The sequence below is a fragment of the Coenobita brevimanus genome, chromosome 41 (assembly GCF_032717465.1).
Source record: "Coenobita brevimanus isolate Jiangsu-jjx chromosome 41, ASM3271746v2, whole genome shotgun sequence".
NCBI lineage: Eukaryota > Metazoa > Arthropoda > Malacostraca > Decapoda > Coenobitidae > Coenobita > Coenobita brevimanus.
Window position 1 is genome coordinate 17562242 of NC_136994.1, and position 17366 is coordinate 17579607.

Sequence of the window (17366 nt, forward strand, 5' to 3'; positions counted from 1 at the left end):
ATCCCGACCTACCGTCCACGAATTAAGGACTTGGAAGATGGGATAGAAGTCAGGGTAGGTGAATCCCAATCTCAGGTAGCAAAGTAGAGCGAAGATCCAGGTAATGTCGAAGAATAACATCGTAAAGGCAGCTCCCCGGCAGAATGACCCGTAGTCCTCCACCAAATTGTCTTTCCTGGGGGTGAGAAAGAGGTGAGAGAGAGAGAGAGAGAGAGAGAGAGAGAGAGAGAGAGAGAGAGAGAGAGAGAGAGAAAGTACGGAAGGGTGAATGTGAGACTAAGGAAGTAAAGTGAGAGAAATGTGTGTGTGTGTGTGTGTGTGTGTGTGTGTGTGTGTGAGAGAGAGAGAGAGAGAGAGAGAGAGAGAGAGAGAGAGAGAGAGAGAGGATGCATAATAAGTAACAAGGTGGAAGGAAAAAATATTGATGAGATACCGAGATAGACAGATTGATAGATAGACAGAGAGAGAGAGAGAGAGAGAGAGTCCTTACCTGAGAGCAGATGTTGCCATATTACAGAGCACGACAATGGAACAGAACATGGAGATCAACACAAACAGCATCTGTGGAAAGTAAAAAGAAATATTTATAGTTATATATTTTGTGTGACTGTGCAGGGTAGATAGATAGATAGATAGGTAGATAGATGGTACATAGATAGATAGATAGGTAGAGGGACATACACATAGACATAGAAATAGTAATAAAAGATATGAATTTTGTGTGGTTATGCAGGGTAGAAAGATAGACAAATAGATAGATAGATAGGTAGATAGGTAGGTAGGTAGGTAGGTAGGTAGGTGGACAGACACACAAACAACATCTGAGAAAATAAAAAGAAATATTAATAGTTATGTATTTTGTGTCCTTTTTTCAGGGTAAATGGATAGATAGATGGTAGATAGGTGATAGATAGATGGATAGATGCTGATGGTGATGAAAATGATGATGATAGAGATATAGACGATGATGATGATGATGATGGTAATGATAACGAAAGACGAGACTGATGATGATGATGAAGATGATGAAGAGATGATGATGATAATGATGAAGATGATAATAAAAGAAAAGTTTTTAATAATGATGATAAGAGTAATGATAACAATGATGATGATGATGATGGGGATATAGATGATAATGATGATGATGATATAGAGTTATAGATGATGATGATTATGAGATGCTGATAGTGATAATGAGGATGATAAAAGACATGGTTAATAATTATAATAATAATAATAATAGTAGTAGTAGTAGTAGTAGTAGTAGTAGTAGTAGTATAGTAGTAGTAGTAGTAATAATAGTAGTAGTAGTAATAATAATAATAATAATAGTAGTAGTAGTAGTAGTAGTAGTGGTAGTAGTAGTAGTAGTAGTAGTAGTAGTGGTGGTGGTGGTAGTAGTAGTAGTAGTAGTAGTGGTAGTAGTAGTAGTAGTAGTAGTAGTAGTAGTAGTAGTGGTAGTAGTAGTAGTAGTAGTAGTAGTAGTAGTAGTAGTAGTAATAATAATAATAATAATAATAACAACCCGTGCCTACCTGAGGGCAAAAGAAGATGAGTTTAGGTGGATTTTCCCATCCAATAAAACACCTTGGATCATCTCCCATCATCTCCAAGAAAAATGTATATGTGGAGCCGATGGTGATGAGCGGAAGGCCCCACGAGATGGCAATGTACGCCTTCAAGAAACCTCCGATCACGCCTGGGGAGGTGGAGGTGGAGGATGAGGTGGTGGAGGAGGAGGAGGAGGAGTGGTGGTGGTGGAAATAGTAGTAGTTGGAGTAGTAGCAGTTGAAGGAGAAGTATTGGTGGTGGTGTAGTAGTAGAAATAGTAGTAGTGTTAGTATTAGTAGCAGTAGTTGTAGTAGTAGTAGTAGAAGTGATAATTGTGGTGTCTGTTATACTTATAAATATACTTAGATATACTTGTCACAGAGAGAGAGAGAGAGAGAGAGAGAGAGAGAGAGAGAGAGAGAGAGAGAGAGAACACCTTTAACTCACCCATGTAATTACGCTGAGAGAGAGAGAGAGAGAGAGAGAGAAACTATAAAAACCTTGAACCCACCTGAAGTAATAGCACTGAAGGAGGCATGGGCGAGCGAGAACACCCACGCCCCTGCAGCCTGGTAGAAGAAGTGAATTAAGGTGCCTATCGCTGCGCAGGTGTGTCGGTCGCTTCTCACCGCTGCAATGTCGCTAACTAGCATAAAGATAGCGCCCCCCAGCACTGACGCCGCGAGATTCAAACCCATTAGGTGGAACTGGTCTTTGAGGTCGCTGGAAAAAGGAAAAAATGAAAGAATATGAGAAAGGACAAGTAATTTCATATTCTTTCTCTCTCTCTTACGTGTCTGTTTCTCTGATGAGATTACAACTTCAAAAAATCCTGAACTAAAAACAAAATAATAATAATAATAATAATAATAATAATAATAATCGTCTGGTGAATTCAAAATTAGAATGAAGAAGATGCAATTGTCGGGCCATTGAAAACGTTTTTGAATTTCCTGGACCTGATTACCTCTTTCTAAGTCAAATAAAATCCCAATGGGTTGTAACGGGTATCGATAAAATCATGCATCGCCAAACTCAGAGATAATATTTCGAAGTCACTCTACGATAAAAGAAGACCCCGATCTAACAAGTAATTAACAGTGAGGAAAATATTATGCATACATTTATACAGTGAAATGTGTATAATTGTCACAAAGCAGCAAGTAAAACAAATTAGATTTTTAAGATTTTCATAAACTTGTAACGTTCGGGCTAACATCTTTGCAAAGTTTTTATTCGCTTGAAAATCGTGCTTCATTATTTCTTTTCTTTCCTAGCTTATCTGTGTTCATAAAATTCAATTGATATTTAATGTTATTCAGCTAATCTTTTACTATTTTAAATGTGATTACTGTTTATAATGGAAAAATATTTACCATTAGCGTCCGTGCGTGTTCGTGATGGCGACGCGTGAGGTCTGACTTTATAATCTCGTGGATTTAATGACGTTTAGTGGCGTTTAGTGCATGTTTGACGCTCACAAAGTAGATGTGAATATACGTGGAAGGTATTTATGGAAGAAAAGTGTCCGGATGAATTGAAATGGCGTGAAAAATCCCCCAAAATGACGAGGGGATGCTGCGTAAACTCTGACAGTTTTTCATGTTCGAGATTTGAATGATATATTGAAAACCTGACGTTATTTTGACACCGGCGCTTTTGAAACTTTCGCCAAGTGTGTGTGTATATCAGTGGAAGATATTTATGGAGGGAAAGTGCCCTAGTAAAGTGAAACTGAGTGAAAAGTTGCAAAAATAGAAGAGGGGTGCTCCGTAAACCGAAAAACGTTGGTAATCATGTGTGCAAAATTTGAGTGAGAATATTGAAAGCTGGAGGATATATTGACATTTACGCTCCTGAAACTTTCGCCAGATGTGTGTGAAGACCAGTGGAAGGTATTTATTGAAGGAAAGTGCCCGAGTGAGTTGAAATTGAGTGAAATGCTGCAAAAAATGGGAGTGCTACTGTGTGAACATTGAAAGAGTAATGTAAATAGCTTTTCGCGTGGGCTGTGAAGTGATATATTGAAAACTAGTGGATTTTGTGACATTGGAACACTTGTAGAACTCGTGAAGTATATTTGAAACGCAGACGATATTATTAATGAAGGAAAAGTGAACTATTTAATTTATATGGAGCACAGTGAAAGAAAAAAAAAACTTGGAATGCTGTCTTAGTGGAAGTCGTAGTGGGAACAGCCTTATGTGTTTGAAATTTGAATTAAATTGGGAAAACTAGTGGATTTATTGCAATATTAGCAACTGTGGAGTATTTGTAGAGTATGTGTGATGCCAGTTGAAGATTAATAGGAGAAGAAAAGCCCCAAGTAAATGAAATAGATGGAAACGTTGCAAAAACAGACTGAAGTAAAGAAAGTAGAAACAGACGTCGAATGCCATGGTAAACAATCGACATAGCCTTTTAGTTTTCCGTTTTTCAGTGATATTTCCTCCAGTTTGTTTTTCATTTTTGAGTGATATTTTGAAAACAGTTGAATATAATGACGAGACCATCCTTTGAGTGTAGGCCAAAACAGTGCTCTTCGTGTTTGTGACTTGAGTGACTGAAAATTTTGATATGACATTCGTTCGTGTGAATTTCTCAAAGCCCTGAACTTAAAAAACATGTGCTAATAAGGATGGTGCACTTAAAAACGTATCTACCAAGTAAGGATGGTGCACTTAAAAACTTATATGCCAAAGGACGTAGCACTTAACATTAATATCAAGTACAGGCAAGGACGGTGCTGCAGTTAAAAGACCTCTACTTATAAGGATACTGCACTTATAAACGCATCCACCAAGTAAGGATGCTGCACTTGGAAACGCATCTACCACCTACAACACTAGCAACACTTGAGGGATGATTCACTTACAAACGTGGATTAAAAAACTCTGGATGTCAACGTGAATGTAAGTATAGTACTCTCAACTAGCCTTTGGTTCCTTCTTCCTTGCCTATATATGTAAAAAAAAAAAAAAAAAAATGGGTGAAATCTAGGATGGCTTTCACATATCATGCAATATTCCAATTTTTCCTTTTTTTATATATAGACGTACCTTATTATTAAAGAAACATTTTTAAAAGTACATAGGTAATTTTGAAGTTATTATATACAGAACTTCATTAGCTGCCTTAAAAAAAATTATACCCGACTGAATCTAACCTAACCATGAAAGCAACATTCTTCAGTCATATGTTAATCCTGGTATCATGTTTATTTTTTTTTTTTTCTGTGGAATTTGGGCATCGTAAACCAAACTTATCTTTGTTTTATTTATTTTTTTCTTGGAACAATCTTGCGGTCTTCTAATATTTGGTTCATTCTTCCTTGCATTAAGAAAAAGGAAAACTTGTAATCTTCAGCTTCTATGATATGGAGTCTTCCTAGATTTGATTTTTATTCTGAATGTCTTAAAGGCTCGTCTATCTGTCTATCTATCTACCGTATCTATGTCTATCCGTCTGTCTACCGTATCTATCTATCTGTCTACCGTATTTATTTTTATTCTGTCTGTGAAAGGTTTACAGTACCTCTAAATACAGGTGGGTGTAGTTAAGATGTGAAAATGAGGTTAATTAGCAGAGATGAGAGCGGGAAATAATAATCTTTTGTGAAATACGTATGTTTCTAAGCCATTTAACTAACTCCTAACCGTGACGTGCCTATATCTATCTATCCGTCCGTCTGTCTATCTGTCTATCAACTGGAAAAAAATGGGATATTTAGCAGAGATGGGGAATGGGAAATAATGACCTTTGAAATTTGTGCTTATGTTTCCAAACTATCTAACCTCTGTGACTTGTGCCTTCGTGTGTCTGCCTGCTTGTCTGTCTGTCTATCTTTGTCTGTCTAATATCTGTGTATGTCTGTCTCTGTCCATATCTATCTATCTTTCTATCCTGGGCGATATATCCCGCACTTAACTGGACCCAGCATGCTTGTGGAATCGAAATAGGCAAGTTCAACATCTGTCGAATTGTTAGCACAACAGAGGACATTATGGTAGTGGCGATTTCAGTGTAGCATATATATTTTTACTGTGTGTGTGTGTGTGTGTGTGTGTGTGTGTGTGTGTGTGACCCTAGATTAAATCCTTCATAAATGGAAACACAGGTAAAGAGAACATACACAAGACAAATTGAAGGTGGTGGTATATCAAGACATTATGAAGGTACCAGTAGTGATGTATATTTTTTGCTCTCTCTCTCTCTCTCTCTCTCTCAGGAGGACGCAAATAAAAAAAAATGAAACTAATGGTATATTTTTTGGACACCACCCTCTCTCTCTCTCTCTCTCTCTCTCTCACCTGGTTATAGCGACGATGACGATGTAGATGATAAGAAAGATGAAGCTGACACAGTAGCCAAAATAACGCAGCACAGTTAACCACAACTCCTCTGGCGGTACCTCCTGGGGATTAGGGATTGAGGATTAGGATTAGGGATTGAGGATTAGGATTAGGGATTAAAGATTATTATTTGGGATTAGGGATTGGTTAACTGGGATTAGTTTAGTAGGTTGCTTGGGTTATGAGGGATTTGAGAATAGGTATGGATTAGGTCATTGTGGATTAAGCATTGGTTAACTGGGATTAGTTAAGTTCACTAGATGTGGCACCTGTTAGGTAACCTTCACAATAATGCTAATAATACTGCGGTACCTGGTAATTAACCTTCACAGTAGTATTAATAATACGGTATTGCTTTATCTGTTAATTAGTCTTACTAATAAGTACTGCTTTACCTGCTAATTAACCCATTTGCGCCCAGTGTCCTCAGTATAGGACGGAACTGGGCATTTCAAAATTTAATAAAGAAGGGAACTCCGGGGTAGGGACTTCAGAGTTTCGCGACCATGTGCCGACAGGCGGAGGGCGGTCCGCCTAGAACCCTTCCAGCAAAAGCTCTCGCACAGGAACTCTGGGAGCTAATGGGTTAACCTTCATAATAATACGAATATTACTGCTTTACCTGTTAATTAATATTACTAATAATAACCTATTTACATGTTGATTAACCTTTACAGTAATGTTATTAATACCGCTTTACCTGTTCATTAACCTTACTAATAATACTACTTTACTGTTAATTAAACCTTCACAGTAATACCAAAAACACTCACCTTTGGCTCCACCTTCTCCGTCAAAACAGCGAACGTGCCGAGATGGCCACACGCACACCTGGTATAGAAATCCGTGGACACTATCACCTTGCAGCCCCACGAGTCCCATTCCCCGTAGTCACCCAGGTCCTTATTCCACCACACACAATAGCGTCGCTCGATCTGTGGGGGAAAGAGAGCACAGTAGTATAGTGTATAGTTCCTTCGCCTTTACTTATAATCGTGGACACCATTACGTTGTATCCCTACGAGTTCCATTCCCTCTAGTCACCACACACAGTACCGTCTCTCGATCTATGGGGGAAGGAAAGCGCAGTAGTGTAGTGTATAGTTCCTTCGTCTTTACTTATAGTCGTGGACACCATTACCTTGCACCCGTACGAAGCCCATTCACCATAGTCACCGTGCACAGTATATACCGTCTCTTGATCTATGGGGGAAAGAGCACAGTAGTTTACAGTAGTGTATATTTCCTTCGCCTTTACTTATAATTCGTGGACGCTGCTACATTGCACCCCCACGAGTCACATTCACCTTAGTCACCATACACAGTCCCGTTGCTTAATTTAGGGGAAGGAGAAAACAGAAAGACCTCGTTGTCAATCTCCTTAGACGTCCTGGCTTATATTCTCAGCAGGTCACGGAAATGCTAAGTTACTCCATTTGCCACTTGTAAAGCAAATATTCCACTGTTCCCCTGTTTAGTTACGTAGCTACAAAGTACAGTATCCTATCGCTAGTAAAATGGTGTATGGTTTATTATTTTTTTTATTCATGTGTTTTTCCCTCCTCTGTTGTTATAAAAAAAGGGGGGGGGGAACTGGCATGTATACCGATATATGGGGTGTCTGTTACATATCTGGTTCATGCAGGTCAACTCTGGAACTGTCATGCACTGTCTGTATCTCTTGTCTTCCTCTGTTAGTATTTCATGTCTTCCTCTACATTTCCTACTGCCTGTGACCTCCTGTCTTTTTAAACGCAGTGTGTCCAGGCATCTCGAAATGAGCGGATCTTGAATTTGGCTGTTATTTTTATTTTTATTTTTTTTGGAGGGAATAGTCTTGAGGGCTTCTGGCGTTTGGCACCTTCTTCCTTGCATAAAAAATATCAGGAAATGGCTGTTTTTTCCCTTGTACTTCTCGACATCTCATACACGGTACTTGGGATTATGAAAAGCGGTGACATTAGCCCTAGATCCATATTCTCGTCGGTTGAATAAGCTCCCTAACATCTTTTCCTAAGCGATTTATTTTATTACTGGTACACCTTGTCCTCTTCCGTGTTACATAAATCATTCAAATATCACCATACTCTGCATAAATAACGTACAAAAGGATATTTATCAGCCATATCCAGAAATAAATCGGTAAGGAAGAGGTGTTAGGGAGCTTCCTTAACCGACAAGAATACCAACTCAGGGTCATGTTGCTAGATAATAACTCATTAATATTAAAAATTATCTTTTGTTCAAGTACGGTTATTCTTTCGTAACTGTACCTAAGTAGTTTTTTTTTTTTCTTACACGTCGTTTTGAATGAACCTGCATCTTCCCCCGCGTGTAGGGGAGAGGGAGGGGAAGACTGAGGATGAGATGGAAGGATGGAGTAGAGAGGTAGACGATATGAGACAGAGGGTGTGTGAGTTGGGGGTATGGAGAGAGAGAAACTAACGAGGAGAGGTATTTGAGTGAGGTGGAGAGGGGAGAAGGAGAGGGAAACCGAGGATGAGATGGAGGGATGGAGTGGAGAGGTATATGAGAAGGCTGTGTGAGCTGGGGGAGGACAGCGTAATGGTAGGGGACAGGGCGACATGGGGGAGATTTGTTTGTAGCCACCCCTTACGAGATTAAGGCGTCTGGGTATAGATAGATACCGTAGATAGAACATGAATCATACAAAGTTCAGTTCAGCATCTAACTCCTGTTGTCCTTTCAGTTTACCTAGGTCAATTGTTTCATTAGCACACCTGTGTAAGCCTTTCGTCCATTTACCTGTCTCAAGTTCCGAGTCAATTTATATCTTCTGCCTCAGGTGTGAATTGAAATGGAAGAACGTGAGTCGCACGAGGTTCATTTTTAATCAGAGTTGTTTCCCAGAACCTTGATTAACAAACTAGGTAAATCTTTGTTCCACTTACCTGTCTCCTCTCAAGTTCCGAGTGAAACTGCATCCTCCGCCGCAGGTGCGAATTGAAGTGGAAAAACTTGAGTCTCACGGGGTTCAGCATGAGGTCTTGAGGCGTGGGTTTGCATGGGTCGCTCTCCTCTCTCCTCGTCTCTCCAAGGTTAAGGGCCCGGATCGTGCCTTGGTCCTCAGTCTCTAAAGGGTCACATTCCACGTGGACGGAGATGGTGCGGGAATCGAACATCTTGGGGCGCTTCTGGCTGATGCGCCTAGGGTGAGGTCAACACGTGGATTAGGGTGTTGGGGTAGATTAAGGTAGGGTAGGGTAGTGTGGGGTAGGGTAGATTAGGTTACATTAGGTTGGGGTAGGGTAGTTGGGGTAAATTAAGATAGGGTAGGGTAGATTAGGTTACATTAGGTTAGAGTAGGGTAGTTGGGGTAGATTAAGGTAGGGTAGGGTAGATTAGGTTACATTAGGTTAGAGTAGGGTAGTTGGGGTAGATTAAGGTAGGGTAGGGTAGTGTGGGATAGGGTAGATTAGGGTACATTAGGTCGGGGTAGGGTAGTTGGGGTAGATTAAGATAGGGTAGGGTAGCGTGGGGTAAGGTAGATTAGGTTACAGATTAAGGTAGGGTGGGATAGTGTGGGGTAGGGTAGATTAGGTTACATTAGGTTAGGGTAGGGTAGTTGGGGTAGATTAAGATAGGGTAGGGTAGTGTGGGGTAGGGTAGATTAGGGTACATTAGGTTGGGGTAGGGTAGTTGGGGTAGATTAAGATAGGGTAGGGTAGTGTGGGATAGGGTAGATTAGGGTACATTAGGTTGGGGTAGGGTAGTTGGGGTAGATTAAGATAGGGTAGGGTAGTGTGGGATAGGGTAGATTAGGGTACATTAGGTCGGGATAGGGTAGTTGGGGTAGGTTAAGGTAGGGTAGGGTAGATTAGGTTAGGGTAGGGTAGATTTGATTAAGTTGGGTAAGGTCAGTTTAGGTTAAATTAGATTAAATAATGTTAACTTAGGTCAGGGTAGATTAGGTTAGGTTAAACTAGGATTCCAAAGGTCAATAAGAGGGGATTAAGTGCATAGGAGGCTGATGGAAAGGGATTGATGATGTGAGTGGTGGGCTGGGTGGTGAGATCGGGGTGACGAGAAGGGATTTTGAGGTTAAGAAAGGGGATTAGTGTGGATTAGGAGGTGATGTGGAAGTTAAATATTCCTCTGTTATTATAATCTCTCTTTCTCTCTCTCTTTCTCTCTCTCTCTCTCTCTCTCTCTCTCTCTCTCTCTCTCTCTCTCTTTCAGGAGGTTGCAGATAAGAAAAAATGATGCTAATGGTCTATTTTTTTGGACCACTCTCTCTCTCTCTCTCTCTCTCTCTCTCTCATATACTCACGCATAGTTGAACTTCTTAGGTGTCATGTAGTGGTAGGTGCGGGAGTAGGTAATGATGCTGTTATATATTCTGTCCGCACACTCCTCTCTTGGAACGATCCGATGACTCACTGCAGGAGGAGTTAGCCAGAGTTAGAGGTTATTAGTGGTGAGATTTGGCTGGTTAGAAGTTACAGATTAGTTAGATTCAGCTAGGAGAGTCACAGGTACTGGTGCTAGTTTGTTTAAGTAGTTAGGATTACGTACCGGTATAGTCTGCCAGTTATATTTAGGAATTAGAGAGTGATGACCTTTTGATAATTAGGTATAACTAGAAGGTGGAGTTAGAAGTTAGCCAATGCAAAAATAAATTCACATATAAACTAGCTAATCAATCCATTAACTTTGGCCCGACTGATAATCCTATTGTATATTGTGGTCAGAGCTGGAAGTTAGACGATGGGTAGTCAGTAGAAAACTAGTAAATATAGAAACTAGCAAATAATGGAACTAGCTAAGCAATCCTTTACCTGCGGCCCGGTCACACTAACAATCCCTTCCTTTATTGCTGTCAGCGTTAGAAATTAGATAATGCAGAAGTTAGTCGATGTGAAAATGAACAGATGTTAAAAATTAGGTGATTGAGGAACTAGTAAATATTGAAACTAGTAAATAGAGGAATTAGGTCAGCAGTCCTTTACCTGCGGCCCGGTCACACTAACAATCCCTTCCTTTATTGCAGTCAAAGAGAAATTAGATAACGCAGAAGTTAGTCGGTGTGAAAATGAACAGATGTTTAAATTTAGGGGATTGAAAAACTAGTAAATATTGAAACTAGTAAATAGAGGAATTAGGTCAGCAGTCCTTTACCTGCGGCCCGGTCACACTGATAGTTCCAGCCTTCATTGTTGTTCATTTGGGTACAATTCGGAGCCTCCAGCCATAGCGATTCCTTGCCTTCCTTTCGTATTTCGCCCAAGACTCGTTTCCATCCCTTTACGACTGGAATTAAAGGGGTTTCAGTTTCTCTCTCTCTCTCTCTCTCTCTCTGCATGTATGTATATCTGTTTGTTTATCTATCTATCTATCTGCCTGTCTGTTTGTCTTTACACACACACACACACACACACACACACACACACACACACACACACACACACACCTGTCTTTCTGTAGCTACTGTATATACCGGTACCGGTATCTACCTGTCCATCCATCCGTCTGTCTATACCGGTATCTGTGTAACCATCCATCCATCCATCCATCATTTATCCATCCATTTATCCATGCATGCATCCATTTATCCATGCATGCATCCATCCATCCATTTATCCATCCATTTATCCATCCATCCATCCATCCATCCATCCATCCTCAGTCCCACTCACAGGAATTCTTGGTCGTCTTTTCAAACACGAAGCCATCCATGCTCTGGTTGCCTTCCAGTTTCAAGTTCTGGAAGGTCTCCAAGATGTAGGAATTCAGTTGACCTGTGACCTTGGCCGACCCTGGATTTTCCTTTTCCAGCTGAAGTAGTTTGAAGTTGTTGTAGTTCTGCTTGCCCATTAGGTTGCTGTTGAAGTCCATGATCACCTGTGGAATAATAATAATAATGATAATAATAGCTAATGTTTAAGTTGTTGTAGTTGCTTCATCCCATTAGGTTGCTGTAGAAGGCCATGATTACCTGTGGAATGGTAGATTGAGGACTGATAATAGTGATGAAAGTAATAATAATAATAATAATGATAATAATGATGATGATAATGATGATGATGATGATACTGGTAGCTATACTGTAGATAATGATAAAAATAGCATTGTCAATACTGGTGATTGTATGTTGATGATGATATTATTATTACTGATGATAATGGTAATAATGTTGATGATGATGTTATTCTTGATGATAATGATGGTAATAATGATGATGATATTATTCTTAATGATGATAATAGTACCGGTAATGATAACAATGTCGATGATGTTGTTGATGATAATGATGACGACAATAATGATGGTAATAATAATGATGATATTATTCTTGATGATGATGAGAACAATAATGATAACGATAATGATAAAATTCTGTCTTCCACTCACCATAATATCGTCCAACTGAGATGTTGAGAGTGTCTTAGGCGCCGTGCCGGTCAGCTGATAAAATAAATCCAAGTTCGTTTTGAAGCCTTTGCCCATTGTGGTTGGGGTCGCTGCCGTGGTGCCTGGGGTGGTTCCAGCTGGGGGGGAGGAGAAATGAGAGAGAGAGAGAGAGAGAGAGGAAGAGATGCTACCCTATCTGTCCATCAATCTGTCTATCTGTCTATTTATCTATTTATCTCACCTGTAGGGGATGCCTCTGTCCCATATATTGTGGCTGTAGGCCTAGGAACGAGTATAGAGGTGGGGTCGACTTCCTGTATCTCATCCTTCTGTATTGTCACTTGCTAGTCTATCTGTCTATCTATCTATCCGTCTATCTATTTATCTGTCAATCTGTCTCACCTGTAGGAGATGCCTCTGTCCCATCTATTGTGGCTGTAGGTACAGGGGTGGGGTCGACTTCCATCACTTCGTCCTCTTCCGACTGTGACACTCTCGTTGCTTCATTGATCACGACAGCAGCTGATCCCGCGTCCTGTAGATTTACCTGGCTCACAAAATCTATAAGCTCTTCTGGGCTCTTGTCGGCTAAGGAGGGGTCTGTAGGAAGGAGAGTTAGATGAAGAAGGAGAGTTAGATTAGGTTAGGTTGGAAGGAGAGTTAGATTAGGTTAGGTTGGAAGGAGAGTTAGATTAGGTTAGGTTGGAAGGAGAGTTAGATTAGGTTAGGTTATGGTAGGTCATCTTCTTTCGTAAATCTCGTAGTTCCTCTGGGCTCTTGTCTGCTAAGGAGGGGTCTGTGGGAAGGAGAGTTAGATGGAGAAGGAGAGTTAGATTTGGTTAGGGAGTTTGATTTGGTAAGATTAGATTAGGTTGGTTTTGGTTAGATTATCTTCATTCGTAATTCTTCTAGTTCCTCTGGGCTCTTGTCTGCTAAGGAGAGTTAGATGGAGGAGAGTTAGATTTGGTTAGGGAGTTTGGTTAGATTAGGTTAGGTTGGCTAGTTTAAGTTAAAGTTAGGTTAGGTTATTTTGATTCGTTATTTTCTAAGTTCCTCTAGTATCTTGGCTGCTAAGGAAGGGTCTGTGGGAGGGAGAGTTAGATGGAGAAGGAGAGTTAGATTTGGTTAGGGAGTTTGATTTCGGTAGATTAGGTTAGGTTGGCTAGTTTAAGTTAAAGTTAGGTTAGGTTATTTTGATTCGTTATTTTCTAAGTTCCTCTAGTATCTTGGCTGCTAAGGAGGGGTCTGTAGGAAGGAGAGTTAGATGGAGAAGGTGAGTTAGATTTGGCTAGGGAGTTACATTTGGTTAGAGAGTTAGATTTGGTTACATTGGGGTGACGTTTTAGGTTTGGTTAGGTTAGGTTAACGTTCTTCACAAACTCTCTAAGTTCCTCTGGGCTCTTGTTTACTAAGGACGGGTCTGTGGGAAGGAGTGTTAGATTAGGTTAGATAGGAGTCGTAGTGGTTAGGTTAGATTGGCTGGTTTAAGTTAGAGAAGGTTTGGTTAGGCAATTTTGCTTCATAATTCTCTTAGTTCCTTTAGGCACCTGTCTGCTAAGGATGGATTTATAGGAAGGAGAGTTAGAATCGATTAGGCTGTAGGAAGAGGAGTTAGATCTAGTTAGTTTATGGGAAGGATAGTTAGGATCGGTTAGGTTGTGTGAAGGAGCGTTAGAATCGGTTTGGTTGTAGGAAGGAGACTTATATCTGATTAGTTTGTGGGGAGGAGAGTTAGATTTGGTCAGGTTGTAGGAAGGAGAGTTAAACTTAGATCTGATTAGTTTGTGGTGAGGAGAGTTAGATTTGGTCAGGTTGTAGGAAGGAGAGTTAAACTTAGATCTGATTAGTTTGTGGTGAGGAGAGTTAGATTTGGTCAGGTTGTAGGAAGGAGAGTTAAATCTATTTAGGTTATGGAAAGGAGAGTTAGAATCGGTTAGGTTATGGGAAGGAGAGTTAGAATCTATTTAGGGTATGGGAAAGAGTTAGATTTACTTAGGCTGAACTGAATTAGGGTGGGTTATGTTTAATTGGTTTAGGATAAGTTAATTTAGACTACTGTTAGACCAGATAGGACTAGGATGAACTGAAATAGGCTAAGGTAGGTTAGATTTTACTAGGCTGGAATGAATTAGGTTGGTTTATATTGGATTGGTTAGGGTGGGGTAGTATAGATTGGGTTAGGCTGAGTTAGGTTACAGTGGGTTAGGTACGTTAAGTTAGGGTACGGTACGTGAGGTTGGTTTAGGTCAACAGATAGATAGGTAGGTAGATAGTTGGTAAGATAGATAGTAAGATAGATAGATGACAGATAGAGTAGGCCTATCCTGTATCTACTCACTAAAGCCTCCCAAGAATTGCACCGGGTCCTCAATCGCATAGGTCCAGATAGCCAACTCGTCGAACATCCCATCGTTGTAGTTCCTGTAGACGGTGTTGGTGGCGTCCTTGTGGCAGCCCAGCATCATCACAGTCGGCTGCAGGCTTGGTTTGGCGGGGGCAGTGGCGTCCCTGGGTTCCTGGCTCCACGCCCTGAGTTCGTTGTTGAGGTATATCTGACGAAGAAGGTGGTGAAGGTTGTGTGTGTTGTGTATTACGGTATTTATATCTATCTGTCTGGCTATCAGTCTGTCTGTCTGCTATCTGTCTATCTCTCTGTCTATCTCTGTCCATATTCTCACACATTCCAGCTGTGTTGTGTGATCTACCCCCCCCCTCTCTCTCTACTCACCTCTATGCCAAAGGTGTCATTCCATCTTACACCTATGTTCGTCCAGGTGTCATTCTTAATCATGCCCACTGCGTACACCTTCCAGTATTTCTCGCCCGTCGATACCAGTCCATACAAAGCTATCTCGTCATACAGGTACACGTGTATACCTGGATGCCCCTCGCTGTCGCCGCCTGTGGGGTAGAGAAGGGGGGTTATTCTGTCTGTCTGTCTGTCTGTCTAACTATCTAGGCTGTCTATGTATCACACTGGTGGAGAACAGCGTCGTAAAGTTTGCTTCCTTCTGATCCTTCACATTGTCAAACTGCTCCTTGGTACCCCATTGTATCTGTCTGTCTATCTACCTATCTATCTATTTATGTCTCTGTCTATCTATCTATCACCCACCCGTAGAGAATAGCGTCGTAAACTTTGCCTCCTTCTCCTGATCCTTCACATTGTCAAACTGCTCCTTGGTACCCCATTGTATCTGTCTGTCTATCTGTCTATCTACTTATGTATCTATTTATCTGCCTCTGTCTATCTGTCTATCTGTCTATCTGTCTATCACCCACCGGTAGAGAACAGCGTCTTAAACTTGGCCTCCTCCTGATCCATCACATTGTCAAACTGCTCCTTGGTACCCCAGTGTATTTAACTATCTGTCTGTCTGTCTATCTATTTATCTGTCTCTGTCTATCTGTCTGTTTATGTATCTATCACCCACCCGTAGAGAACAGCGTCTTAAACTTTGCGTCCTTCTCCTGATCCTTCACATTGTCAAACTGCTCCATGGTACCCTTGTGCATCTGTCTATCCATCCATCTGTCTGTCTACCTATCTGTCTATTTATCAGCCTCTGTCTATCTGTTTTTGTCTATCTGTCTATCAATCTATCTGTGTATCTATCACCCACCGGTAGAGAACAGCGTCGTAAACTTTTCTTCCTTCTCCTGATCCATCACATTGTCAAACTGATCCTGGGTCCCCACTCGCACCGTCTTGTACCACACCGACACGCTCAGGCCTTTGGTACAGTTCTCGGGGTTTGCTGAGCACGTGTCTGCCTTGGCGTTGTAGCCCTTGTGCACGCGACACTGTGAACACAAGGAAGGATTATGCACCTGTCGACCACACGAGGATGATTTAGGTAGGCAGTCAGTTAGTACCAAGTCACACAGTCTGCCCCACGCTAGGACACGCGCCAGTTGTATTGCTGGCCTAACGCTTTTTCTGTGTTGTGTGTGTGTGTGTGTGTGTGTGTGTGTGTGTGTGTGTGTGTGTGTGTGTGTGTGTGTGTGTGTAATGGACTTAAATATACAGGGAATAGAACCATCCTCGAGAAAGCGGAGTTCATAAGGAAGGAAAAAAGATCAGCAATCGATTATGTTTATTCGGCGCGACAGGATAATGGTTTCTGCGTGTGTGTGTATGTGTATGTGTGTGTGTGTGTGTGTGTGTGTGTGTGTGTGTGTGTGTGCGCGCGCGTGCGTCTTGGTCTTCAAATCCTCTCCTTCCCTCCTTACCTGTTTCTCCAAGGAATCCAGCTTCACCCCGTTCCCAAACCCGCGAGGCCCTTCCGTGATCATCATATTCGCTTTCTTCCCTGCCGCGTCCGTCATGTTCGTAGTTGCCGTTGGCCAGTAGTACGTTGCCGTCCGTGAGTACATCGTCTCTGGAGGGGGGGGTAATGTTTTTGATTGTGGTAGTTGTGGTAGTTGGTTAGGAGGGTTGGGGGTAATGTTTGTTGTTGTGGGGGGAAAGGGTAATGTTTGTGGTAGTTGGTTAGGAGGGTTGGGTCTAATGTTTTTGAGTGTGGTAGCTGTGGTAGTTGGTTAGGAGGGTTGGGGGTAATGTTTGTTGTTGTGGGGGGAAAGGGTAATGTTTGTGGTAGTTGGTTAGGAGGGTTGGGGCTAATGTTTTTGACTGTGGTAGCTGTGGTAGTTGGTTAGGAGGGTTGGGGGTAATGTTTGTTGTTGTGGTGGGAAAGGGTAATGTTTGTGGTAGTTGGTTAGGAGGGTAGGGCTAATTGTTGTTGTGGTTATGGTAGTAGTTGTGGTAGTTGGTTAGGAGGGTTGGGGCCAATGTTTGTTGTTGTGGTTGTGGTGGTAGTTATGGTAGTTGGTTAGGATGGTTGGGTGCTTCATATATTTAGCCTGTGAGGTTAATGTTTGTGGTGGTGGTAGTTGTGGTAGCTGGTTAGGATGGTTGGGCTTAATGTTTTTGGGTTGTGGTTGTGGTGGTAGGCTAATTGTGGTAGCTAGTATGAATGGTTGGTTGCCTGTTTGTGGGGGTTCATGTTTTTGGTTGTGGTTGTGGTGGTAGTTGTGGTAGCTAATTAGGATGGTTGGCTGCTTATTTGTGGGAGTTAATGTTTCTTG

At 41.3% G+C, this 17366-nt stretch overlaps 1 protein-coding gene across 1 annotated transcript in view; it reads right to left on the reverse strand.

The window, feature by feature from the left end:
* LOC145397541 (uncharacterized) overlaps positions 1–16607 on the reverse strand; it is a 22662-nt gene extending 6055 nt beyond the window's left edge. Inside the window, exons 1-15 of the mRNA XM_080270612.1 lie at positions 16512–16607; positions 15902–16082; positions 15007–15179; positions 14617–14830; positions 12681–12878; positions 12279–12388; positions 11564–11768; positions 10198–10306; positions 8819–9074; positions 6680–6841; positions 5865–5968; positions 2066–2277; positions 1539–1702; positions 491–561; positions 13–175 (exon numbers count right to left, since the gene is read on the reverse strand). Coding sequence (XP_080126738.1) covers positions 13–175; positions 491–561; positions 1539–1702; positions 2066–2277; positions 5865–5968; positions 6680–6841; positions 8819–9074; positions 10198–10306; positions 11564–11768; positions 12279–12388; positions 12681–12878; positions 14617–14830; positions 15007–15179; positions 15902–16082; positions 16512–16607 — 2418 coding nt within the window. The remainder of the gene's footprint in view (positions 1–12; positions 176–490; positions 562–1538; positions 1703–2065; positions 2278–5864; positions 5969–6679; positions 6842–8818; positions 9075–10197; positions 10307–11563; positions 11769–12278; positions 12389–12680; positions 12879–14616; positions 14831–15006; positions 15180–15901; positions 16083–16511) is intronic.
* Positions 16608–17366: the final 759 nt, after the last annotated feature.